This window comes from Eschrichtius robustus, chromosome X (assembly GCF_028021215.1).
Source record: "Eschrichtius robustus isolate mEscRob2 chromosome X, mEscRob2.pri, whole genome shotgun sequence".
NCBI classification, from domain to species: domain Eukaryota; kingdom Metazoa; phylum Chordata; class Mammalia; order Artiodactyla; family Eschrichtiidae; genus Eschrichtius; species Eschrichtius robustus.
The window spans coordinates 89,761,051-89,788,669 of record NC_090845.1 but is presented as its reverse complement, the minus strand read 5'-3'; the positions used below and the strand labels follow the sequence as shown (position 1 = coordinate 89,788,669).

The 27,619-nt window shown below is 36.9% G+C and overlaps 1 protein-coding gene across 2 annotated transcripts in view; it reads right to left on the bottom strand.

Annotated features, from left to right (window-relative positions):
• Positions 1-1,864: 1,864 nt before the first annotated feature.
• The window catches only part of CENPI (centromere protein I), a 48,979-nt gene continuing 23,224 nt past the window's right edge, over positions 1,865-27,619 (bottom strand). For both annotated transcript variants that reach the window (XM_068533127.1, XM_068533128.1), the window contains exons 11-21: positions 27,394-27,514; positions 26,168-26,259; positions 24,214-24,331; positions 24,065-24,129; positions 20,110-20,204; positions 17,083-17,218; positions 16,067-16,191; positions 15,001-15,049; positions 14,653-14,871; positions 3,484-3,525; positions 1,865-2,797 (exon numbers count right to left, since the gene is read on the bottom strand). In XM_068533127.1, the coding sequence (XP_068389228.1) occupies positions 2,696-2,797; positions 3,484-3,525; positions 14,653-14,871; positions 15,001-15,049; positions 16,067-16,191; positions 17,083-17,218; positions 20,110-20,204; positions 24,065-24,129; positions 24,214-24,331; positions 26,168-26,259; positions 27,394-27,514 (1,164 nt within the window). In that variant the 3' untranslated portion in view covers positions 1,865-2,695. The remainder of the gene's footprint in view (positions 2,798-3,483; positions 3,526-14,652; positions 14,872-15,000; positions 15,050-16,066; positions 16,192-17,082; positions 17,219-20,109; positions 20,205-24,064; positions 24,130-24,213; positions 24,332-26,167; positions 26,260-27,393; positions 27,515-27,619) is intronic.

Here is a 27,619-nt window from a genome sequence, read left to right as displayed (position 1 = left end):
AAGTTTAGAAAAGTTTCTTCCATGATCTGAAGATTGTTACTGGTTAAATTTCATAAAAACTAATCAAACCCCTTCTCACAATTTAAAGTTCTACATGATCTTAAGGATCAAAATACCATGTTCTGAAAAACAATATGGGAAGTTATTTGGAGTACAAATGTAAAAACAAAAGAGAATTCTCTAAATAGTTACCCATTGGGGAAGCTATCAGATTTACTTCAAAGCAGCTAAAGCTTCTTTTATCCAGGTATATAGGCTACATTCCACACCATTAAATAACCCTTCCTTTTTGAAACACTTTCTGTACTTGGCTTCCAGCACACCAGTCTCCTGACTTTTCTTTAAGCTCACTGGTGGGTCCTTCTCAGTCTTTTGCTGGTTCCTCCTCTTCTCCTCTACTTCTTAACATTGGCATACTCCAGGGCTCAGTCCTTTGCCACTTTCTTTTCAAGCTGTACTAAGTGATCTCATCCAATGTCATGGCTATTCAGTAAAGATTCCCAAATCAATTTTGTCAGTACCAAATTGTACCCTGAACTCTAGATTTGGATAGCCAACTGCCTATTTAGCATCTCCAAACTAACATGACTGAAAAAGAACTCGTGATTCCACATTCCTCCAAATCTGTTCCTCATCTCTGTTTCAGAATTCACCCAGCTACTCAGTTAAAAACCTAGGAGTCATCCTTTACTCCTCCCTTTCTCTCTCCTCATATCCAAGCTATCAGCAGATCCTATCTTCTTTACCTTTAGAGCTTGCGTCCAGTATCTAACTACCCCCCCACTCTCCATCATCCACCACACTAGTCTAAGACTCTTGCCTGGAACACTGTAATAACCTAACTGGTCTCTCTGCTTTCACCCTTAATCCTCTTCAGTCTAACCTCCACACTGCAGTTCCATACAGGTAAGTAAAATGATGTCACTCCTCTGCTCTCAGTCCTTCTAATGGCTTCACATTACGTATCCATACCAGGCTATAAGGATCTTCATGAACTACTCTCTGGCTTTCTCTCCTATTTCTTTTCTTACCATGTTTCTCCCTTAATCACTATGTTGTAACCTTACTGGCCTCTGCTATTCCTCAAACATGCCAAGTAAGTTAACATTTTTAAGCCTTTTTACTTGCCTTTACCTCTTCCCAGAATGCTCTTTCCCCAAATATTCACATGGTTCATACACTTATTTCATTAGGGCCTCTGCATATGTCACCTCTTCAAACAGGCCTTCCCTAACCATCTTATCTAAAGTAGCAACCCCCTCAAACATGTACATCTCTTTATGTATAATTTGGTGGAAGGCAGAGTCTGATGATGAAGTCATTTTTCCCTAGTGGACTAAAGAATCTAGATCCTGAAAAATAAAATTAGCCACATTGAGGCTCTCTCTCCTGAGCCATGGATAGAAAGACAATCCAAGCACTCCCTAAGGATGGCAGTGAATTGGTGATGAGTATGGAAACTCAAGTGGAGCCACTTGGCCTCTCTACCAATGAGGGAAGAATTTAGTCCCGTATGCTCAGTTTGTTTCTGTCCCTATTCCTTGCTTTTTCACCTGATATTATACATTTGTTTACATCTGTATTATCTGTCTTCTCCAATAGAATGTAGTAAATTCCACAAAAGCAGATACTGTATAACCAGCACACAGAAGAATACATGGTACATAGTAAGCTCAATAAATATGTATTAAATCAAAAATGAATGAATAAATAGTATTTCTAGTTTGAACACCATCCAATAATATAGTTTAGGGTTCCGTTTTGCTTTAAAAGGAAAAAAAAAGAGCCACAATGTGCACTTAAAAATAAAAATAAATTCAGCTTGATTTCTTTCAAATGATACGAATTTTATTAAAAGAGGGAGAGTTATTCAGCAGCGCTGAAGCAAAATTTTGTAGTCAATTTTCAGCAAGATACTCTAGCTATTATACAACTTTTTAAAAGCTTCAGAATTATTCCTGAAAATAGTTACAGTTAGTTTATTTGGACCTAAACACTCAAAAATGGGATATATACATACACATACATGCGCACACACACAAAATAGAGCAGTTTTGTGAAATCAAACTGGTATAAATAGGAATGTAGATTATCCCACAATCCTCTTCCCTTCCTTCTCTCATCAAACTGCTACCAGTGAAGGCCCAGGAATCTACCAACTACTTAGAGCCACCATTTAGAGTTAGAAATGTATCCTCTTAACTTGGTGTTGGTGTGGTTGTTCACAATAAGAAAAATGGCAATATCCACAGAGGTTTTACAGAGGCAGCTGAGTATTTTGCATGAATATGTCTGTAGCTTAACTGCCACTATATATTATTTACCTGCTCTCTTCCATCAAAAATGCAGCTCATAGTCCACAAGAATGTGAAAAATCCCACCACATAACAGATATGTCTCTTTATGTATAATTTGGTGGAAGGCAGAGCCTGATGATGAAGTCATTTTTCACTAATGAGCTAAAGAATCTAGATCCTGAAAAATAAAATTAGCCACACTGAGGCTCTCCTGATCCATGGATAGAAGGCCAGTCTAAGCGCTCCCTGAGGATGGCAGTCTGTTGGTGAAATGAGTATGGAAACTCAAGTTGAGCCACTTGACCTCTCCAGCAACAAGGAAGGAATTTAGTCCCATATGCTCAGTTTGTTTCTGTCAACATTCATTTAATGTTGATCAGGTGATTTATGCTCTCTGCTCAGGGGACAGAAGAACGATGAATACTGCTTCTTATGAAAAGTTTCAAGCCTTGTAACCCTTCTGAAAATAAATAGTCCAAATACCAGTTCCATTTCTTCCCCTGCAGGCACAAAAAAGGGAAAATTACTTATCAAATATTTCGTTTGCTTATTCTCTACCTCCTCTTCTTTGCCTAGGAAAAGTTCCCAGCATCCTGGATGCACATACCAAGAGTTAGCTCGAGTGGCCAGGTTCGTAACTGAAACTCAGTCACTAAGTAACAGTCAAACCAGAGAGTACCCGAAGTTTAAGGGCTAAATATTCCTTTTATTATATTGGCAAAAAAATTCAGCTGTTCAAATGAACAAGTATTTGTGAAATGGAAATGGGTCATCATTCCTGAACTCTAGGAATTTAACATCTAAAACAGACAACACAGACATTATTATATTACTTCCTATATTAAATATGTACACAGCAGAGTTTCTATATTGAGACAATTGTGCTTGGCTTTGTTAAATAAGACGCATTACAGTGACACTCTGACTACATGCAAGTGTATTATAAAATAAGATGATGCACAGACACAACAGCAAGAGTCAAACTCTGAATAGTTTTATCTATGTAGAGGGTATGTGCCAACGAAGTCACATAAAAGTCATTGGAATTAATTCAGAAGGCAAACACCTCACTTTGACTTTGTCTAGGCATCAGACTTGGGATTTGGGAAAAAGTAAAGGTATAAATTCTTCTGATGAAATGAAGCTTTATGAAATCCCTGAACATGATGAAAATAAATTTACTTACCCAAACAGAGCTCATGTTTACTTTCCTTTCTTTTGGCCATTCCTTTCAAAACAAAAACAAAAAACAAACAGAAAAGAAAATGGAGAGAAATGGGGATGAAAATATTTGGTTAGCAAAAATTACCAGAAAATTAAGATGGCTCTTCACTATCTGATTCATTTGCTACGTTCTATTCCTACCAACACTCTTGGATTCCTTTTGAATAAGCACCCACTATAACCTTCCATATTTCTCCCTAGAAGCACAAACAGAAAAAAAATAAAATCACAGTGGATAAAGTGAGCACCATTTTGCTAATATTTGGCTTCATTTTTTAAAATTCTGTACTCAGCCACCGGGGTGGAGATGGAAGGTGGGCTTTTTCTGAGGAATATGATTACCTGAATTGAGTTTTGAAGGATGAGGATGAAGTCTGGTGAGGTAGTCTGGGTATACAGTAGATTCTATGAATTTGTAATTCTTTATAAAAACTCAGAGCTAGGTGAGCTAGCTAGTTATTCCCCGGCTTTAACTATCACCTACTGTACTTCACTGAAGAGCCATCAATTCTAACAACTTTTTTTATGTATCACTAAGAAAAAACTCTGCCTATTAAACTACATATAACACAATGCATTTTTAACACTTAGAAGTTTTTATTTTATAATGATTGAAAGAGTTTTAGATGTAGGCAGATTTTGATCATATATCATTTTTACAAACATGAAATGGTAAATATAAACAAAATTAAGTGGTGAAAGTATTTCTAAAACTTCACATTCAGAGTCCAACTCTTCTGAATTACTTTTCTACTCAAGGGTTGTGGATATCTATGTTTTTCACAAAATATCATCCTCTGTGCCAGAGTGTTGATTATGTAGCATTTCTTAAAGGAACTAATAAAGGCTATGGTGCTTGGGTCCCAACTGCATAAATCTAACCTACTTTTGGCCCTTACTTCAAGGAAAGTCCATAACATGTATGGTTCACCACTTCCCTCCCTTCTTCCTCCAAGTCATTTGGTTTTGAGAGCTTAAAACAGTGCTCCAGCATCGTCTCCAATCTTTCCCCCATGCTGCTGACATCCAATCTGCAAGGTCTGATTCTGGCAATCTGCCTGCGCGCACTCAAAAACAGCAAATGACAACTATATCATGATTGCTGCCTGGCTGACATCGATCACAAGATGCATCTTGATCTCTGAGAAGTTATAAAAAGTGAAAAAAAATGTGTGTTTTTGGAACTGATGAAGTATAGTCCATGCTGATGAATTCCATATTGATTTCTCTCGTTCCAACCACTCTCTTGAGTTCTAAGCCCCTATTTCAAACTGCCTACTTACACTTCTTCTTGGATACCTAACAGGCATCTCAAACTTAAGTAGGTCAAAACAAAACTTGATTCTCAACCTGTCCTCCACAAAAAACAAAATAACCTATCCTGTTCTTCTATCATTATTCCTCTTACCACCATAGGTAAGCAAAGTTGTTTTGGAGGATCAGGAATTAATATATTTTTTTAAATTGAAGTGTTTTAAAAAATATTTTAGGAAGGTTAATTCTTGAAGGTTTAGTTCTAGCAGCATTGAGCACATTTAGCAAACTGTGAAACCACCATTTTGTAATTGATGATGTTTCTGTATGATTCTGAAAATACTAGACTTTAATGTCAATTTTCTTTTAAAAGAATGCCTTTTGAGCCTCGTCACCAACTAACTGCTCATTATCTAAGTATCATACCTCTGGGGTGGTAAAAATAACCTCTGATGCCGTGGTAATGTGATGTAATTCTGACAGTTTTACTTTGCTGAATTATCACATTGTAAATATTTCAAATTGGCCATATTTTTAGAGATAATTTAGTAAATTTTATTTGGCCAATCAGTTCTCAGTATCAAAAGAGCTCAGGTCACTTCATGAGTTTGGACATTTGTAGACCTTACACCATGATGGAACCACCATCAACCCACTTGCTCAATTCAAAAAACTCAAAAGTCCTTTCCTTTTTCTCATTCCCACTTCTGATCAAGCCATCAGGCCCTGTCTGCTCTATCTCTGCAGTATATCTCCAATCAGTTCACTTCTATGCATCTTCACTACCATCACTTGTATACAAATCACTATCAATCTATTTTGTCTAGACCAAGAGCCTCCTAATTGGTGCCTCTGCTTCCACTCAGGCCTCCTCTTATAACTCTATCCTCCACTAAAAAGCCAAAGTGATCTCCACTAAACATCACCTCAAACCATACTACAACCCTGCTTAAAAATATTTCACAAAAGACCCCGAATAGCCAAAGCAGTCTTGAGGGAAAAAAAGGGATCTGGAGGAATCAGACTCCCTAACTTCAGACTATACTACAAAGCTACAGTAATCAAGACAATATGGTACTGGCACAAAAACAGAAACATAGATCAATGGAACAAGATAGAAAGCCCAGAGATAAACCCATGCACCTATGGTCAACTAATCTATGACAAAGTAGGCAACGATATACAATGGAGAAAAGACAGTCTCTTCAATAAGTGGTGCTGGGAAAACTGGACAGCTACACGTAAAAGAATGAAACTAGAACACTCCCTAACACCATACACAAAAATAAACTCAAAATGGATTAGAGACCTAAATGTAAGACCGGACACATAAAACTCTTTGAGGAAAACATAGGAAGAACACTCTTTGACATAAATCACAGCAAGATCTTTTTTGATCCACCTCCTAGAGTAATGGAAATAAAAACAAAAATAAACAAATGGGACTTAATGAAACTTAAAAGCTTTTGCACAGCAAAGGAAACCATAAACAAGACGAAAAGACCACCCTCAGAATGGGAGAAAATATTTGCAAACGAATCAATGGACAAAGGATTAATCTCCAAAATATATAAACAGCTCATGCAGCTCAATATTAAAAAAACAAACAACCCAATCCAAAACTGGGAAGAAGACCTAAATAGACATTTCTCCAAAGAAGATATACAGATGGCCAAGAAGCACATGAAAAGCTGCTCAACATCACTAATTATTAGAGAAATGCAAATCAAAACTACAATGAGGTATCACCTCACACCAGTTAGAATGGGCATCATCATAAAATCTACAAACAACAAATGCTGGAGAGGGTGTGGAGAAAAGGGAACCCTCTTGCCCTGTTGGTGGGAATTTAAACTGATACAGCCACTATGGAGAACAGTATGGAGGTTCCTTAAAAAACTAAAAATAGAACTACCATATGACCCAGCAATCCCACTACTGGGCATATACCCTGAGAAAACCATAATTCAAAAAGACACATGCACCCCAATGTTCATTGCAGCACTATTTACAATAGCCAGGTCATGGAAGCAACCTAAATGCCCATCGACAGACGAATGGATAAAGAAATGTGGTACATATATACAATGGAATATTACTCAGCCATAAAAAGGAACGAAATTGGGTCATTTGTTGAGACGTGGATGGATCTAGAGACTGTCATACAGAGTGAAGTAAGTCAGAAAGAGAAAAACAAATATCGTATATTAACGCATGTATGTGGAACCTAGAAAAATGGTACAGATGAACCGGTTTGCAGGGCAGAAATTGAGACACAGATGTAGAGAACAAACGTATGGACACCAAGGGGGAAAAGCGGCGGGGGTGGGCGGTGGTGGTGATGTGATGAATTGGGCGATTGGGATTGACATGTATACGCTGATGTGTATAAAACTGATGACTAATAAGAACTTGCTGTATAAAAAAATAAATAAAATTAAATTAAAAAATTAAAAAAAAAATCTTTCAATTGTTTCCCACTGCACTCCTAACAGATCTGTAAGATAGTGGCCCCTGCTTCTCTCCAACCTTATTTCATTCCATTCTCCCTCTTGTTCCTTAATCTAAGCCACACTGGCCTTCTTTTTTTCTTTGAACCCCTTAAGTACTGTTCCCACTGCCTGGAATGCTCTTCTTCCAGCTATTCCTAGGCTGGCTTATTCTCATCTTTTAGAAGAAATCTCAAGTCAACTGTCGCCTCTTCAAAAAGGCCATCCTTGAACACCCATCCCTGATAACTCCCCAGTCACAGTCTCTCTCACTCCACCCTGTTTATGTCCTTCATAGCATTTCTAAAAATTTAAAATTATCATGTTTACTTATTTTATTACTTGTTTATTATTTGTTCTCATTAGAATATAAACTCCATTTGGACAGAGATGGTATCTATCTTCTTAAGCACTGTATTCCCAGTGTCCAAAGCACAGTGGACACCAAATATTTGTTGAATGAATAAGGAAATAACTAGTTATTAATTCAAAGGTAATTGATGATAAGAAAACCTAGAGCTTCTGAATTTCCTGAAATGTAAGCTCTACAAATGTCCAAACTCATGAAGTGACCTGAGCTCTTTTGATACTGAGAACTGATTGGCCAAATAAAATTTACTAAATTATCTCTAAAAATATGGCCAATTTGAAATATTTACAATGTGATAATTCAGCAAAGTAAAACTGTCAGAATTACATCACATTACCACGGCATCAGAGGTTATTTTTACCACTCCAAAGGTATGATACTTAGATAATGAGCAGTTAGTTGGTGACGAGGCTCAAAAGGCATTCTTTTAAAAGAAAATTGACATTAAAGTCTAGTATTTTCAGAATCATACAGAAACATCATCAATTACAAAATGGTAGTTTCACAGTTTGCCAAATGTGCTCAATGCTGCTAGAATTAAACCTTCAAGAATTAACCTTCCTAAAATATTTTTTAAAACACTTCAATTTAAAAGAATATATTAATTCCTGATCCTCCAAAACAACTTTACTTACCTATGCCTAAGTTGATAATATTTACTACTTTAGAGACTGAATCTTATAATTAATACACATACACACACAGTCTGGAAGAAAAAAAAGAACTGACTTACAAAAATCAATTCCACTCTATGATTCATCGCATACTTTTCCAAGTAAGAATTGGATGCAACTGTATTGACAGGGTATGGAGAACTGGACACCCATTCATTGTTAGCAGTAATGTAAATTGGTATAACTTCTACTGAAAGCAATTTGACAATACCTAACAAAATTACAAAGATATACCCTTTGAAATCAATTCCACTTGGAGCAATTTTATCCACCAGACACACCTGCATATGTATGAAATGACATATATAGTTCAAACACATTCATTAGAGTATAACCTAATAACAAGATTAGAAATAACTCAAATGCTCAATTTATAAGTTATATGCTTAACTGGTACTACATCCACACAATGGAATACTACAGAGATAACAAAAAGAATGAGGCAGTCCTTTATGTACAAACATGAAACAAAAGCCAAGATATTAAGTCAAAAAAAATCAAGAGGCAGAAAAGTGTTGAAAAAGATCATTTATACAGAAACATACAGTATGTCTCTGGAAGGATGTTCAAGAAACGGAGAGTGGTTGCTCTATGATAAAAAGTGTCCACATGGAGTTCTACTTCCAGGATGAGATCATAAGGAGTTCTGTGGAACCACTCCCCAGCAAAATGGGCAAAGTTGGCAAAAACTGTTTTTACAAACCCAGCATTTAAAGTCTTTGGAAACTGCCCTAACGACATATAGAAAATATAAAAAAATTTATTCAAGAAAATCTACTAAAATTCCATAAGAATAGCAATGTAAGCCACTGGTCCTTCCTAGTGAGCACGGCTGATGAGTCAGGGCTGTAAACATCTATGTTAAAAATGAAGATCTCAAATCAATAATATAATTTACTGCCAAGAAACTAGAAACAAGAGAGCAAACTATTAATAAATCCAAAGCAAGAAGGAAATAAAGATTAGAGCAGAAATAATTGAAATAAAAAATATAAAAAAAGAGAATCTCGCACTTCCTGATTTCAAAACTTACTACAAAGTTACAAATTAAAATAATTACTGGCATGAAGACAGACATATAGACCAATGGAAATGAACAGAGAGCTCAGAAATAAACCTTCATGTATATGGTCAAATGATCTTTGACAAAGGTGTCAAGACCATTCACTGGGGGAAATAACAGTCTCTTTAACAAATGGTGTTGGGAAAACTGAATCTCCACATGCAAAAGAATGAAGTTGGATCCTTACTTTATACCATATACAAAAATTAACTGAAAATGGATTAAAGATCTAAACATAAGACTAAAAACTATAAAATTCCTAGAAAAATACATAGGGGGAAAGATTTATGACACTGGATTTTGCAAAGATTTCTTAGATATGACAGCAAAAGCAAAAATAGACGGAAAAAAATAGCTAAATTCAATTACATCAAATTTAAAACTTCTATGCATCAAAGGATGCAATCAAGCAAAATGAAAAGGCAACCTACAAAATGGGGGAAAATATTTGCAAATCATATATCCGCAATTAACATCTAGACTTCTTATATAAAGAATCCCTACAACTCAACAACAAATCAAATAACCCAATTAAAATAATAGGCAAAGGACTTGAATAGATATTTCTCCAAAGAAGATACACAAATGGCCAATAAGCATATAGAGAGATGCTCTGCACCACTTATCATTAGGGAAACATGAATCAAAACCACAGTAAGATATCACTTCACACACATTAAGATGGCTATTATGAAAAAAACAACTAGGAAATAATTAAGTACTGGTGAGGATATGGAGAAATTGGAACCCTTGTGCACTGCTGGTATGAATGTAAAATTCATATGGAAACGCCTATGGAAAACTGAATGGTGTTTCCTCAAAAAAAGTAAAAAAAGAATTACCATATGATCCAATAATTCCACTTCTGGGTATATATCCAAAAGAACTGAAAACAAGGACTTGAAGAGAGAATTTTACACCCGTGTTCATAGCAGCATTATTTACAACAGCCAAAAGCTGGAAGCAACCCAAGTGTCCATCAAAGAATGAACAGATAAACAAATGTGGTATATAAATACAATGCAATATTTTTCAGCCTTAAAAAAGGATATTTCGACACATGTTGCAACATGGATGAACCCTGAAGACATTATGCTAAGTGAAGTAAGCTATTTACAAAAGAACAAATACTGTATGATTCCACTTATTGGGGTACCTAGAATTGTCAACTCACAGAGACTGAAAGTAGAATGAAGGCAACAAAGGGCTGATGGAAGGAGGGAACAGGGAGTTACTGTTTAATAAGTACCGAGTTTCAGTTTTACAAGATGAAAAGAGTTTTGTAGATGGATGATGGTGATACTAGCACAACAACGTGAATGTACTTAATGCCAGTGAACTGTATACTTAAAAATGGTTAAGATGGTAAGTTTTATGTTATGTATTTAACCACAATTTTAAATTTAAAAAATTTTTTTAAGTAGAGAAAAATCAGTGAAACCAAAAGTTTGTTCTTTGAGATCAACAACATTGACAAACCTTTAGCTAGATTAAATTAGGAAAAAAAGAGAAGATTCAAATTACTAAAATCAGGAATGAAAAGAGGGAAAACATTACTGACTTTATAGAAATAAAAAGTATTATCAAAACAACAAGGTCCTACTGTATAGCACAGGAAACTATATTCAATATCTTGTAATAAACCATAATGTAAAAGAAAAGAAATTTGTATTAAAAAAAGTATTATCAATAAATTATATAAATGGTATAAAATAGAGAAATTCTAGAAAAATAAATGTTGAGAGTGACTCAAGAAGAAATAGAATATCTGAATAGACCTATAAAAAGAAAAGAGGTTGAATAGTAATTTAAAACCTTCCCATTAAAAAAAGCCCATGGGGGCTTCCCTGGTGGCGCAGTGGTTGAGAATCTGCCTGCCAATGCAGGGGACACGGGTTCGAGCCCTGGTCTGGGAAGATCCCACGTGCCGCAGAGCAACTGGGCCCGTGAGCCACAATTACTGAGCCTGCGCGTCTGAAGCCTGTGCTCCGCAACAAGAGAGGCCGCGATAGTGAGAGGTCCGCGCACCGTGATGAAGAGTGGCCCCCGCTTGCCACAACTAGAGAAAGCCCTCACAGAGAAACGAGGACCCAACACAGCCATAAATAAAATAAATAAATAAATTAAAAAAAAAAAAAAGTCCATGACCAGATGGCTTCATGGGTAAAATTTACCAAATATTTAAAGAAGAATTAATGCCAATCCTTCACAAACTCTTCCAAAGAACAGGAGAGAGAATACTTCCTAACTTATTTTTTGAGGCCAGAATTAACCTGAAACCAAAACCAGACAGACGTCATGAGGAGAAATCAATATCCCTTATCCTCCACAATCTACTGAGAGACCAAATCTGCAGGAAATTATGCTAGGTGAAATAAGCCAAACACAGAAGGGCAAATACTACAAGATACCACTTATATGATGAATCTGAAATAATCAAACTCATAGAAGCAGAGAGTAGACTGGTCATTGCCAGGGGCTGGGGGGAGAAGGAAATGAGGAGGCATTAAAAAAAAAAGCACAAGTGATAAAAGAAAAAATTAATAGAGTTCATCAAAATTTAAAACTTTTGTGCTTCAAAAGATACCAACCAAAAAATGAAAAGACACCCCAAAGAATAGGAGAAAACTTTGCAAATCATATATCTGATAAGCAACTTGAATCTAGAATACAGACATGAGTCTTATAAGCCATTAAGACAAATAACCTAATTTAAAAATGGGCAAAGGACTGTTGGTGGGAATGTAAATTGGTACAGCCACTATGGAGGGTCCTTAAAATAGATAGTTCTAGGGCTTCCCTGGTGGCGCAGTGGTTGAGAATCTGCCTGCCAATGCAGGGGACACGGGTTCGAGCCCTGGTCTGGGAAGATCCCACATGCCGTGGAGTGACTAGGCCCGTGAGCCACAATTGCTGAGCCTGCGCGTCTGGAGCCTGTGCTCCGCAACAAGAGAGGCCGTGATAGTGAGAGGCCCGCACACCGCGATGAAGAGTGGCCCCCACTTGCCACAACTAGAGAAAGCACTCACACAGAAACGAAGACCCAACACAGCCATAAATAAATAAATAAATAAATAAAATTTTTAAAAAAGATAGTTCTAAAAATAGAACTACCATATGACCCAGCAATCCCCCTACTGGGCATATACCCTGAGAAAACCATAATTCAAAAAGAGACATGCACCACAATGTTCATTGCAGCACTATTTACAATAGCCAGGACATGGAGGCAACCTAAGTGTCCATCGACCGATGAATGGCTAAAGAAGATGTGGCACATATATACCATGGAATATTACTCAGCCATAAAAAGAAACGAAATTGAGTTATTTGTAGTGAGGTGGATGGACCTAGAGTCTGTCATACAGAGTGAAGTAAGTCAGAAAGAGAAAAACAAATACCGTATGCTAACACATATATATGGAATCTAAAAAAAAAAATGGTTCTGAAGAACCTAGGGGCAGGACAGGAATAAAGATGCAGACGTTGATTGACAGGTATACACTGATGTGTATAAAATTGATGACTAATAACGACCTGCTGTATAAAAAAATAAATAAAATAAAATTTAAAAATTCAAAAAAAAGAAAAAAAAGACGCAGACGTAGAGAATGGACTTGAGGACACGGGGAGGGGGAAGGGTAAGCTGGGACAAAGTGAGAGAGTGGCATAGACATATATACACTACCAAATGTAAAGTAGATAGCTAGTGGGAAGCAGCCACATAGCACAGGGAGATCAGCTCAGTGTTTTGTGACCACCTAGAGGGGTGGGATAGGGAGGGTGGGAGGGAGACGCAAGAGGGAGGAGATATGGGGATGTATGTATGTGTATAGCTGATTCACTTTGTTATACAGCAGAAACTAACACACCATTGTATAGCAGTTATACTCCAATAAACATGTTAAAAAAAAAAAAAAGCAGATCCTGGATATCACCCCAGTTAGTAAATCAAAATGTCAGGGTGGAAGCAATCAAGGATGTATACTTTGGAAAAGCAGCCCGGGTACTTATGCTGCTGAGTCAGGGTAGAATCCCTGCTCAAGCCCTATAATTCTGCTTAAATTCCTCAAACATAGCATGCTCTAACATAGGGGTCCACAAACCACATCCAGTCCAATGCCTGTTTTTGTAAATAAACTGTTTATGCCCGTTTGTTTACTCATTGTCTATAGCCACTTTCATGCTACAACAGCAAGGTTGAGTAATCTTGACAGAGACCATGTGGTCTGCAAAGCCTGAAATATTTACAGTCTGGCCCTCCACAGAAAAAGTTTGCTGTCCCCTGTTCTAGCTTTGCACTTTTCCTCAAATACTGCTCCTGTCTTGACAAGCTCATACTCATCCTTCAAAACTCCAATTAGCATCACTTCTGTAAAGCCTGAAGTGGCTTTACAGAAGCCCCCCTGTATATTTTTTCATCATTCTCTGTACTTTCCCTATATTATTCATTATTCGTTATTGTAAGATGTCTGTTTAATGACTGCCTCCCTGACTAGATTCCAAGCTCTATGAGGGCAGTACTCAGATGCGTCTTGTTCACCACAGTGCCTGGTTCTTACATGAATATATTAAACATTTACTCAATGAATATCTCCCCCGTTCTATACACTTTTTTCATTTTGTTAGATTTCTCAATGTTCCAGTCTGTTCAGGGAATTCTGAATCCAGATTCTATCAGTGTATTTGTAATCCCATCCTGTTGTGTCATCCACACATATGATATGCACACCATTTGAGTTCTCTGAGTCACTGATAATGTTGAAAATGACAGGGCTGGTGTAAAGTCCTGAGAAGACCCCCTTGCTTACATACTGATATCAACCCATTAAATCAGCAGTCTTTGGCTAAGACTCCAACTCTAATTATAATATCATCTAGCCTACATTTTCCATCTTGCCTAGAAGGATTTTACTAAAGCTTCAACTTCGCTGTACCCTTTTCTTACCTGGCACCACCTCTACCCAGGTAGAACTGAACTAATATTCACTCTCCCATCTTTCTCACAATTGTATCTCTTCTCACTTCACCTAACTGTATTGCAGTAATGTTCACAAATTTGTCTCTGCCACAAGCCCAAGCTCTTTGTAGGTAGAAACTAATTACTTAAGTTAACTTTGAATCCCCAGAGCCTAGCACAATGCCCAAAAGTTAGCTGATACTCAAAAAGTATGACTGAACACATGTCTTGCAATTCAGACACGCTAAATTTATGGCATTTCCTATTTCTGCCATCATAGTATTCCTATAGAAAATCTAAAGATCATTTAAATACTCTTACCTGTAGCAGAAAGAAAACAGCATAACTCAAAAGAGCAGGATGATGGACTAAATTTAAACTGTTTTTGTACTCTGCTACTGAAGCTTTTTCTAAGACTTCGGGGTCAATGTATAATCCTTTCTGGAAGGGTTTGGATGTCCACAGGCAACCAACCATGGCTGTCAAATAGTGATTAAATTCTTGATAGGTCTTGCTGCTGAAGCTGAACTCTGATTTTGTCTATTGGGAAAGAAAAAAAATTGTCATTATCACCTATTCTCCCTTTCCTTCTTATTCCCAACAGATCATATATCTCTACACTCAATTTTTAAACAATGGTGATTTAAAACAGAGATTCATCATCCATACCTTTTGTACCAACTCATTTTTCTTTGCAGCAGTCAAATTTTTACGATACCTAAAGACAGAACGAAGAGAACTTTTACCATTAAATGCCTTTGATATGTAAACATAAACAAAAGTTTACATTTTAAATGTAAATATATGCACATACACAAATATCCAGCTGTCTATTTAAGTTTTTTTTTCCTTTTGTGGTACATTTTCCTCAAAGAATAAAAATTAATAGAGGCTCAAATATTGAGTTATACATTTAGGATAAGTACTTGTAAATTTAAGATATGCATTTAAGATATGACTCTGTAAATTATACTTCAATAAAAAAGAAAGGAAATGCTTTTAATGTTTCACTGTTAAAAATTAATAGAGGCTCAAAAGCAGTCACTGATACAAAACATATTACAAAACATATTTTCCTAATGTGGAAAAAAAAGGTGCAGTAGAAAGGATAAAGAGAAAACTGAGAGATGTAATCTTTTCTTGCCTGAGAACTATTCTAAGTAGCTTTTCAACATTTTAACCTTGGCATAGTCTCATAAGTTACGCCAAAAGGGTCTACACTTATGGGCTAAAAAGAGCAATTTCAGTCCATAAGTGAAAAAATTAGAAGAGATCAGAAATAATACTTACAGTTTCATATAATTGGTAATAGCTCCCCTTATCTCCCAGAAAATGTTCTTTTTACCAGAGAAGCTATGTAGACTTAAACCAGTTGTCAGTAAATGACTAATTATTCTTTGAGACACAGCAATGAGAATTAACAATGCTGAGTGCAGCGGTACCACTGCACAAAAGATCCTTAACTGTGAATTCTTTTAATCCATATCCCCCACAGTGACATTTTAAAAACACAGTTAAAATAGTCCCATGTTGGAAGGTCATTCCTGAAAGAAAGCCATGTTTCCTATTTCCAAAGGTCCTGGCAGAAAATGGATAACAATTTTATTGTATTTAATATTTCACTGTATTATATACAATAAACTTATTGTAGTATATTTATAAATTATTGTATAGCTGGAAAATGAAGATGGAATTATGATGTATTAACTCATAAAATGGTAAAAAGGCTTTGTACCTGTCCATAATGTAACAGAGCTGGTTCAGGATACTGGAATCCAGGCTGAGGAGTGCGGGATAGAAGACCCCAGGAGGAAACAACACCACCAATGGAAGGTTATAATTTATATATATGTCACACACCTTTTGGGAAGAATGACAAGACCAGTATATAAATTATTCCTCAGAACTTCTCAACCAACTTCACCCAAAGAATCACCACTAGAGAATAAGCAATAATATAACATCAGGTTTGGGCCTGCCTGATTCATAAATAGAATACGTAGCCACAACCTGCTTAAAAATGTACCTCACCAAACAGCAACCTTACAATAGAGGATTATTTCTGCAAGGTAGTTATTAAAATCTTTTATTTTTTTCTGGGGAGAGATCTTAGAGTTAGGGAGAAAGGGGAAGGGAACATTTCTTTCTTCTTAAGTCCTATAAATACTGAATTATCATATTAGTTAGCTGTCAACCTGGAAAACAAAGGAGCATGCTTCCAAGCAAATATAACACAAGACAACTAGGTATCAATGAAGGGAAGAAGCCAGGAAAACTGAGATTAGTGGGTACTTCCTAGATAATAGTTCTGTCTAGGTTGAATACTATAAAACAATAGAAGAGGACCAGAATCATAGGTACTGGGAGATAAGGCAGTTGAAAGGTGGGGGTGGAGAGCTAAAGAAATAAAAGGTATTTTTGTTTTTTTACCAGGGGTTGGAAATGTACAATGGATGAGCAAAAAGTGATACTGAAGACAGACTTCTGTCTAGGGCCAGCATTATTCAGGGGAACGTCTATTAAAGTGGTACCTGGACTTCAAAAAAAGCATTTGCTTTTTCCACTTTGTTTTATGAATGTCAATTATTCAGGCCAGAATACAATCATTAACTTCAAAATACATAGCTTATCTCAAGTATGCTAATAAGGTCATAGCCCAACTTAATAGTTGTGCATAAAATTTAAACAATAGACTAGTAAAGCAGACAGCCATCACAAAAATCTAAGTAGGGAAAATGGGATGTATACTACCTTCTCATAGAAATCCAAAATAAAGTGCAGCAAGAAAGTACTGTTGTTTTCCAAGCGCATTGCAGTAGTGGACAGCCACCCTACATAGTGAATCAGTTTAGACACAGAGTTCATGGATCCACCTAAAGTTGTCTCTCTGCAATAAGAAACCAAGATCCATATTAGCAAAAGTCCTCACATTTTCCAAGCTAAAGCTGGATTAAATATATAGCAGAAAGTCGGTGGGAATTTCAGAAAACGATCAGTGCTCCAATGTATAATTCACATTTTTTTTAAACCACAGTGATTAATCATAAAACTATACAGCCCTCTAGGGAACCATTAAGATCAATTCATAGAACATCCCTGAGCAACCATTCTACTAGTAAATACCAGAGAAAGAAAGGATTAAGCTCCAGACTTTAGATAATATCACCTATGTCCAGGGACCATAGCAGCCAGCAAATTAGTTTCTAAGTACACAAATCCAAACCCAGTTTTGCCTGAATTCCTGAACTAAAATGCTGTTAAAAATATTTTCACTTATTTAACTGGAATTCAATTCTAAAACTGAATGAGCAAAATTTTTGGCATCTTTCATTCTTCTAGTAAAAACCAGACCTACATATTTTATATTCTTCCCAAATCAATGAACCATGTGTCTTTAAATTACACATGGGTATAATTAGTTCAATCCATCCATCTCCCCACCCCTCTCCTTCAATCCACTGTTGAGTGGATTAGGAAAAGACTGGGAAATGTGATTTCATAGCTTTACCCTCAGATCTAGGTAGCCAACAATGGTTATGCACAAGGAAAAAGGAATAGCATATAGTCTTAGAGTCTGAGATGATGATAACTCTACCATTACCCACCACCATGATGATTCAGTGCCAGAGCAAGCAGGGAAAGATTAAGAGACCATTCAAATAGGTGGGCATACATACAGTCAACCCATCACTTGCAAAACTGTACTTCATGATTTCTGGCAGCACCTGACAAAATGTGTCTGAAATAATTTGTACAATGATGATTGCTCAGGTAGCATCTTTGAAAGTGTTTCTCCACAGGACACTACTGGCATTTTGGATGACACAATTCGCCATTCAGGACTGCCTCCTACTCCCCACCCACTACAGAACGTTTAGCACCTCTGGCTCCTACCTACTAAAAGATGTTAGCACCCTCTTCCCAGTCACTGTGCCAACCAAAAATGCCCCCTGGAGAGCCACTGCTGAGAATGGTTTCCCACCCTTCTCTCCTTGTGATCTACAACTACAATTTACTCCCTCTTTGACAGTCATATGGCATATGGTCATATGATGGAGACATAGCATTACACTCATATCTCCAAGATAGAAAAATTATTGAGAACTTAAGAGCTATATTATATAATGCCAAGTAGTATTATGACAAGCAAAGTTACCTACAATTACCTACAATTATTTATTTGTTTTAAGAATTTTAGAAAGCAGAGCCCCTTTGTAAATGCCCTCTCAAAGTTTATGACACTAATTAAAAAGGATCCTAGGATTTTTAGAAAGAAAATATAGAAATTATAAAGCACCTGTATTAGGGTGCCTAAGACTTACACTGCAAATTGGCCAAAGATTATAAATGCAAACATACTATTCTTAATAGAATTGAGGTGTTTGAAGAGGTTAACTATTCAAATGGAATTTCTTTATGATAGTGGTTCTCAAACTTTAGCTTGCACCGAAATTATGGAAGCATTTGTTAAAACACAGATTTCTGGGCTCTACCTCCAGAGTTTACTTCAGTAGGTCTAGGGTAGTACCTGAGAATTTGTATCTCTACAAGACCCCCGGTGATGCTGATGCTGCTGGTCCAGGGACCACACTTTGAGAAGCATGGCTTTACAAGATACTTTCACTACTCACTAATGCTCCATTTCCTTCTAAAAGTGATCAGACATACACGATATATGGTAGTACTGCAATAATGAATACGAAGAATTAAAAAGTTTCCAGGCAACTCCCAAGAAGCTTCTATTCTCCTAACAAAGTAGGAGACAACTATAGGGAAAAGAACATATAGAAAAATAGATCTGGGCTAATCTAACTAAGCCAACCACCAGCTACTTGCAGTTGGAGCTAAGGGATCCTTATCTTATAAAGTAAGAATGTGACTGATAATACAGGGAATTTGAACATCCATTAGATATTTGAACATATTAAGAACTATTAACTTTTTAGGTGTTATACTGGTATCATTTTTCAACAGCTGAAATGATGTCTGGGTTTTGCTTAAAAAATATCTAGTACAAAGGAGGAGGAAAGTGAGGGGTGTTATAGATGAAAAAACGTTAACCATGAGTTGATAACTGTTGAAGCCGGGTGATGCGTACATAAGGGTAACAATTGTACTATTTTCTCTACTTTTGAGTATGTTTGTAATTTTCTATAATATAAAAAACATTAATGTTAAAAAAGAATACAGGAGAAGCAAAAGACTCTAGGTAGAAAGAGTGAAAAAAACCTGATCAGGCAGTTCCTTGAAATTCAGTCAGGCTTTTACTTTCACTTTGAGGTTTCACATTTAACAGTAATGAACATAATGGAAATTCAGGGCTCTTTTTTAATTACAAAGTGAAAATAAATTAACATATATAAGCAAAATACATCAGAGAAACATAAAAAAAATCTGTACAGCAAAATTACAGATCTTCCTAGCCATCATCAAAATTGACTTCACATATAAGCAAGAACACATTTTATAAAATGAGCTAAACTGAATGGAAGTCAAAGTTGCAAGTTCTAACGTCAGCTGGCCAATGTTTTGCTATATTAACTCTTGCAAGTGACTCAGAGGCTTGGGGGTTGCTTTCTGACTTATAGAATAAAACTTGAAGAATTAACCTTCCTCACAGGATTGTGGGGAAGAGTGAAAAGTAACAAAAAACATTTTTTTTAGAAAAGTACAATTAAGCATTTGCATGAAGCAATTAGGTTTTATGCCACACTATTAATCCATATGCAAACAGTTTTGTAGAGATCAACTCTTATGGAGGGTTATAAGATAACTCACAGAGGACTGTTCATCACAGATTTCATGTGGATGTCCATAGAGAGCCACAACAGCCAATTCTGCAGTAGCTCTTTCAGACACTGAAGAACACTACACTGTGGACACAAAACAAAAAAATCATCAGACATACCATAGTGCTGAGAACTAACAGACTAAACCAGAGGCTTAGAGGTGGAAGGGACTGTGGAGATAACCACATCCAATTCAGAACCCAATAGCTGCTGCTCCAACCTAATTGGTCGCCAAGAGACAGATTAATGCAAGTACAAGTTTATTTTACCATTTTCTCTACAAGCCTGCCCCCAGCTTATCAGTGAGGAACAGACTCTTGTTTCTCTAAATTACATTCATTCATAACATATATTACATCACCCACCCCTTATTAGCTCCCCTCAGAGATCCTTTGAAGTTGCTACAGATAGAGGAGTTTGCCACCCTTTTCGCCTTGTGTCTACAACTGCAATTTACTCTTTTTGTTGGTCATAAAATTTATCTTCTGTGATTGTGGAAAACAAACAATCCTATAGTTTTTCCTTTGTCAGGCCTTGCCTTGATTTCCCAGGGACTCATTCATATACAAAAAATATTGTCTTGAAATAAGTGTGCCTGGAACACTTGTAAGGATAAATCATAATATCTATAAATTTGAAAGCAATCCATACCATCCTAAAACCTAACACAGGAAACCTTTCTTTTTTTTTTTTTTAAACATCTTTATTGGAGTATAATTGCTTTACATTGTTGTGTTAGTTTCTGCTGTATAACAAAGTGAATCAGCTATACGTATACCTATATCCCCATATCCTCTCCCTCTTGAGCCTCCCTCCCACCCTCCTATCCCACCCCTCTAGGTGGCCACAAAGCACAGAGCTGATCTCCCTGTGCTATGCGGCTGCTTCCCACTAGCTATCTATTTCACATTTGGTAGTGTATATATGTCTATGCCACTCTCTCACCCTGTCACGTCTTACCCCTCCCCCTCCCCATATCCTCAAGTCCATTCTCTAGTAGGTCTGTGTCTTTATTCCCGTCTCGCCACTAGGTTCTTCATGACCTTTATTTTCCCTTAGATTCCATATATATGTGTTAGCATACTGTATTTGTTTTTCTCTTTCTGACTTACTTCACTCTGTATGACAGACTCTAACTCCATCCACCTCACTACAAATACCTCCATTTCATTTCTTTTTACGGCTGAGTAAAACATTTCTTAAATATCCTTAATAAATGATGGTCTAGATACTATTTATATTTGAGTATCTCCAGTGATAGAATGCTTATTGCTACTTCATAGCACAGTTCAATTAATATTTTTTTAGGGACTTCCCTGGTGGCGCAGTGGTTAAGAATCCACCTGCCAATGCAGGGGACACGGGTTCGATCCCTGGTCCAGGAAGATCCCACATGCCGCAGGGCAGCTAAGCCCGTGTGCCACAACTACGGAGCCTGCGCTCTAGAGCCCGCAAACCACAACTACTGAGCCCACATGCTGCAACTACTGAATGAAGCCCGCACGCCTAGAGCCCGTGCTCCTCAACAAAAGAAGCCAACACAATGAGAAGCCCGCGCACCGCGATGAAGAGTAGCCCCAGCTCGCCGCAACTAGAGAAAGCCCATGTGCAGCAACGAACACCCAACACAGCCAAAAATAGATAAATAAATTAATTAATTTAAAAAATATCTCTTTTTTTTTAGAAATTGACACCTCACATTCAGGTTATAAATATGTTCAAGTTGAAAGCAACCTTAGAATCACCTAAAACAATCTTCTATTTTGGTGCCAATTTAACACTTGAAAAGATATTCGATATTACTATGACATATTCAGAAAATCTCCACTCACCTACTCTACCCCATCCAGCCTCCACATTAAAGGAAGGCATGAGATTCTTAGGTTTATGAGAAGGGGGCATGGGCTTAAAAAAAAATGGTTGAGAAGCACAGCTCTACACTCCTAAGTTATGGTCTCCAACTTCATCTGGGCCCTTAATGAAGCTCAATAATCCTTTTACTATATTTCTCTTCAATTAGCTGTCTCTCTCTCCCATTCTTTTTAATGGCGAAGCACATAACACCGTCTTGAAGTCCCCTACTCAATTCTGTCCTCTACAATGCACTTCCTATTTTGAGAAATTTAACATTTTTAGGCACAAGTATTTCAATTTCTTGCTCTTTCTTCAAACTGTACAAATATATCTACATGTCCACCTATCTCTATGTCCTCGTCCCCAATCTTAGAGAATAAGTAGTACCTCCCAACCTCTTACCACCCATTCAAGCAAATCCCTCTACCTAGTCTTAAACCAATACCTTCATGCTTTTTCTGAAACCCTGCATGGTCAATTATCCCTCATCTTTCCCCCATTTTCAGCCTCTCCCTCATCTTTCCCCCATTTTCAACCTCTCCCTCTTGTCATCTGGCTCCTTGCATCCTATCTATAAACATGTGCAGGTTTTTCTCACTCTGGGGACAAAGAAGATTACAACCTTCCCTTGATTCAAAGTCCCACTACAGCTATCTCTCTCTCTCTCTCTCTCTCTCTACCTCTTCTTTTTAGCCAAACTTTTGGAAACACAGTCAATACTCATTGTCTTGTCTTCATTTCTCATCAACTCCTCAACCTCCACAATTTGGTTTTTACCCCCACACTCCACTGAACCTGCTCACAAAGGTAGCCAAGACCTCTGTATTATCAATTCCAAAAGAAACTTTTTTTTGGTCCATATCTTTCTGGACCCTCTTGGGATATGTAGCAACATTATCCCTTCACTCCTTCTTGATAGCCTGTATTCTCTGTTTCTTTGGCACTACTGTTCTCCTGGTTCTTTTCATACCTCTTGAAAAGGTTCCTTCATAGACACCTCCTTTTCAGTGAGAATTAAACAGTGAGCATTCCCTTGATTTCTGTCTTTGGCCTACTGTCTGTTTCCCTTCCTCTCCCCACCCCCCACTCTCAAATATAAATATATGCATGTGTGTATAAACGTATATATACTTATTAGGCTGGAACATATGAAACTGCCAATTGTCAAACACCTTTGACCTATTAGGTTAAACCTATTCATATGGTTTAACCTAATATTTACAGATAAATAGCACTCTAGATTGGTGGAATAAGAGAAGAAATAAAGAATAACTGAGTTAGAAGATCGGAAGAGAATCACAGAAAGTTGCAAAATGAAGTCTCTGAAAATGTGTTATCTGGGAGAAGCAGTGTGTATTGTCACGTGAATGACATGACATGGTAAGGTAGAAAGTTACAAATAATATAAATAAACCTTGAATCGCAGTTAATGTGACAGGTAATTATAAAGTACCACTTGATTATGACGAACACTAACCAGGACAATATATTTCTCCTGTAAATGTGGTGAACAGTAAGTGATTTAAGGTGAAAAAAAGTTATAAAAGAAACATTACTTATATTGTCACTCTTTTCGAATAGGAATAACCATTCTATAAGAAAGTGGCTCTCAAACTTAAGTCTGGAAGCCACAGTGGTCTTTTTTTGGAGCACACCGCAAAATAGTAACAACTTTTAATTTTATTATATAAGGTTGGAACAATTTTATTAGCAGAAAATGACTATATTATAACACATAGTGGGTGCTCAATATACATTTGAGAAATGAATAAGTGTATCTACAAAATTATCAACCACAACAATCAAACTAAGTATGCTTAAGTTATTTCCCAGTTTGTTTTTATTAATACTCATTTGCCACCTGTTCATTCACTTTGTCATCTGTTACAGTTCAGGAAAATTACATGTAACAAAACCTTAAAAACAGAAGATTCTACACATTAACTGTGATTTGAATGATGCAGCACCTCAAGTCCAGGTCCAAGCAACTCCTGTTACAAAACACTGCTATAGTGTGGGTTTGAAACTGTGTACCACCAGCCACAGACTAATATTTCCTATTGAATCTAAGCAAGACAATTTTTTTTTACCTTGAAATAAATAGTTGATGTAAAGAAGAGCCGTGATAGATGGTCAAAAAGAAGTGGTTTCACCTCTAAAAATAATAAAAAAAAGTTATTCAATCCTTTTAATTAATATTACATTGAATTAAATGACTCCAAATTTTCATGATACATACCAGAGAAGCTACTAAAAGGAATCCAGCTCACAAGTTGAAGGAACTGTGATCGACAACAGAAGCCATCCCAGAGAGGAAGGCTCTTGTATAGGAATGCTTCACAGGAATAAAACCCCTCCTGTAACACAAGTTGATAGTAAAACCTTGCATGGAACTCTTCAGCCGTAATTACTCTTGAAACAACCAGTTTACTTTGTGCTATAGTTGTTTTACCCTTAGACTAATTTTTTTGTCATAAATATAATTAAAAGCCTTGGATTAGGTGCCAGACTTTCTCATAAAAAGGATCAGATGATTAATATTTGGATACATTACCATCTTTATCAACATAGTTTTCAAACACCATAAAACTTTACCAATTGGAAAGAAGGTAAGAAGTCAAGTTATGGAATATTTTTAAAGATAAATGACACTGTATTATTTTGGAGTACATGATAGTCAATAGAGTGCATACAATGTTGTATAATAAGGCTGGAATTTCATTAGGGGCCATAGACCAAACCCAAACTCTGGGCAGCCCCATCTGGAGAGGCCTGAATGTCTAGGCTGCCTCTGTTTTTACCAGAGTGAAGATCCAGGGTTTTCCCTTTTAACTTTGTCGTCCTGAGCCTTAAATAGTGGCGTGCACCAAGACTCTATTCTGGACCTTCTTTTCATGACATGAATTCTCTGGACAATCGCATCTATAACATAGCTAAAACCACCACCTATATCATGAGGAGTCCTAAATTTCTGCATCTCTAGCCCAAATCTCATTCCTGAGCTCTAGACTCATTATCTAACTGCCTACTGGACCTCTTAGATATCCCACAGGCATCTTTCAAATCAAATATATCTTTCCTTCCTAGCCTGCTTTTCTTATATTCCCATCATCATCCTCCCAAGCAGGAAATCTAAAAAATCAACCTAAATTCATCCTTTTATCCTCACCACCGTTATCCACACCCAACTTCTAATTCAATGGTTTCACACCAAATCCTTAAGATTTATTCAACAAACATTTATTGAGAATCTCTTTTGTATCAGGTACCAAGTTGAACACCCATACATGAAGAAAAGTTAGACATGGTTCCCACCTGTCCAGAGCTCATGTGTAGAAAAACAGATGCTGAAAGTACCACGATACAGGCAAACACAGAGAGCTAAGGAAGCACGTAGAACAAACATCTAACCCAGACTGAGTAAAGGCTTCTTGATGGTGCTGATACCTGAGTGGCAGCTTAAAAGTACAACTCAGGGTTACCCAGGCCAAATAATTAATTGGCTGGAACATATTCGACAATCAAAAAAATGTTTGTTGATTATAAGGACACAAGTATTAACCCTATGAGATTTATCTTACTGGCTAATTCAATTAATTTAATGTATTCAATTACATCTTCAGTTTGTTCTCTTAAATTATAGACCTTTCTCTCTTTTTTTGGGGGGGTGGGGGGCTCACGGGATTTTAGTTCCCCGACCAGGGATTGAACCCAGGCCCTTGGCAGTGAGAGCGCTGGAGTCCTAACCACTGGACAGCTAGGGAATTCCCTAGACCTTTCTCTCTTATTTGCATAATTTAACAAATTCTTTCTTCAAATCCAACAGTACAAAGATAAACGACAGTGAAACTTGGCTCTATTTATAATGAATTTTGAATTGAATAGATATTGTTTACAAAAGATGTCAAGCACTAAAGAAAAGGTTTTTAATGGATATCTAAATAAATTAAGAAGTGGTGGGACTTCCCTGGTAGTCCAGTGGCTAAGACTCCACGCTCCCAATGCAGGGGGCCTGGGTTCGATCCCTGGTCAGGGAACTAGATCCTACATGCCTCAACTAAGAGTTCGCATGCCACAACTAAAGATCCTGCATGCCACAACTAAGACCCAGCACAGCCCAATAAATAAATTAATTAATAAATAAAAATTTTTTTTAAAGTGGTGAAGTGTGTAGGAAACAAGCAGAATCTTACTTGTAAGAAGCATTCTGCCTTGAGGATAGTGTCCAGGAAGTTGGTAAATTCTTTTCCATGTTCATAATTATTCACCTTGTACCAAATACATTCTAGAACAAAAATATTAAACATAAGACTCCGGTTGCACAACAGTAAAAACTACACAAAACATAACCACCACAACTCTAAAGTGACAAATAAATGACAAATATAAACAAGCTATCTGTCTCATGCATCCTAGCCAACTCACACTGGAGACTATAATATATATGTGGAAGTGATAGTGTGATGTTTCTCAAGAACTTGGTAATATGGGGGAAAGCTTACAGTGAAAAAATAAACTAGTAAATGTCACATATAATGAATGTGATTAGCTTTATGCCACACAGTAATCCAAAAGACTGTAAGTGTATGAATTAAAAGTTTGAGAATGCCTAAACTTCAATTAGGGTGAGCTGGGGGTAATCTAAGGGTGGCAGAACTTTAGTTAGTGGAAATCTAACAAACTGTATCATATCCTATGTAAAGAAAGACTGAGTAGGAAAAGGAGAGTTATCCTGGAACCGACTAAAACTGACCTTAAACACTTGAAGAGTCGGGATTTACTTATCTAGGAAAGAAATAATCTGGTGAACTCAATACTATGTTTAGAGAAATCGACCTCCTTGGAGGAATGAAATGATCAGGCTTTACTATGGCCTGGATGAAAAACTCCCTCACTGCCTTTTCCTTCAGTTCTATAATTAAGAAACTTTCTGATGACTAATGTGGTCCCCATATATATTGATAGCAGAGAGGAGCTATTCTAGTCGGCAAACATGAACATTTTGGTCACCAGAAAGAATTACTTCTATTATGAAATAAAAAGTTGACATTCTGGCTTACACAACAGTCTCTGAGTTTGGTTAGCATTAATCTGATGGTTCTGGGGGCTTAACAGCAAGTTTCTGAACATACAAAGATGAAGAGGCCTTGGACTGTGACAGTCATCAAAGTGGAGCCACCCAGTGAGTTTTGGTGGCCATCCAGCAGTGTTTCCTTAACAATACACCTCCTTTCTTACTACCCCTTAAAATTACAGCAACAGCAGCATTCAGGCTCTGAATACATGATTACCGGAAAAATAATTACAGCATATGAAGGCTCCTCCTGTCTAGAAGTTGGCACCCTTTTAAAAGAAACCCATTTGTAAACCATCTTATTCCTTCTTCATTCATCTAACACTTCTAAGTATAAATTTTTACCTTCTTGTAATGTTTGACTCAACCAATGATAGAGCCTCAGTAAGACTGACTCATCTCTGACACAGTTAATATAGTGTAGTAGCAGAGAGTTGTTCAGCACTGCGCCCATCTGAGAAGGCAGCTGCAAAGACAGAACAATTGGTCAACTGTAAGTATATAAAAAGGAGATCAGAGCAACAAGGAAACCATCAGATAGGAAATATATAACAAAAATAAAGGCCATGAA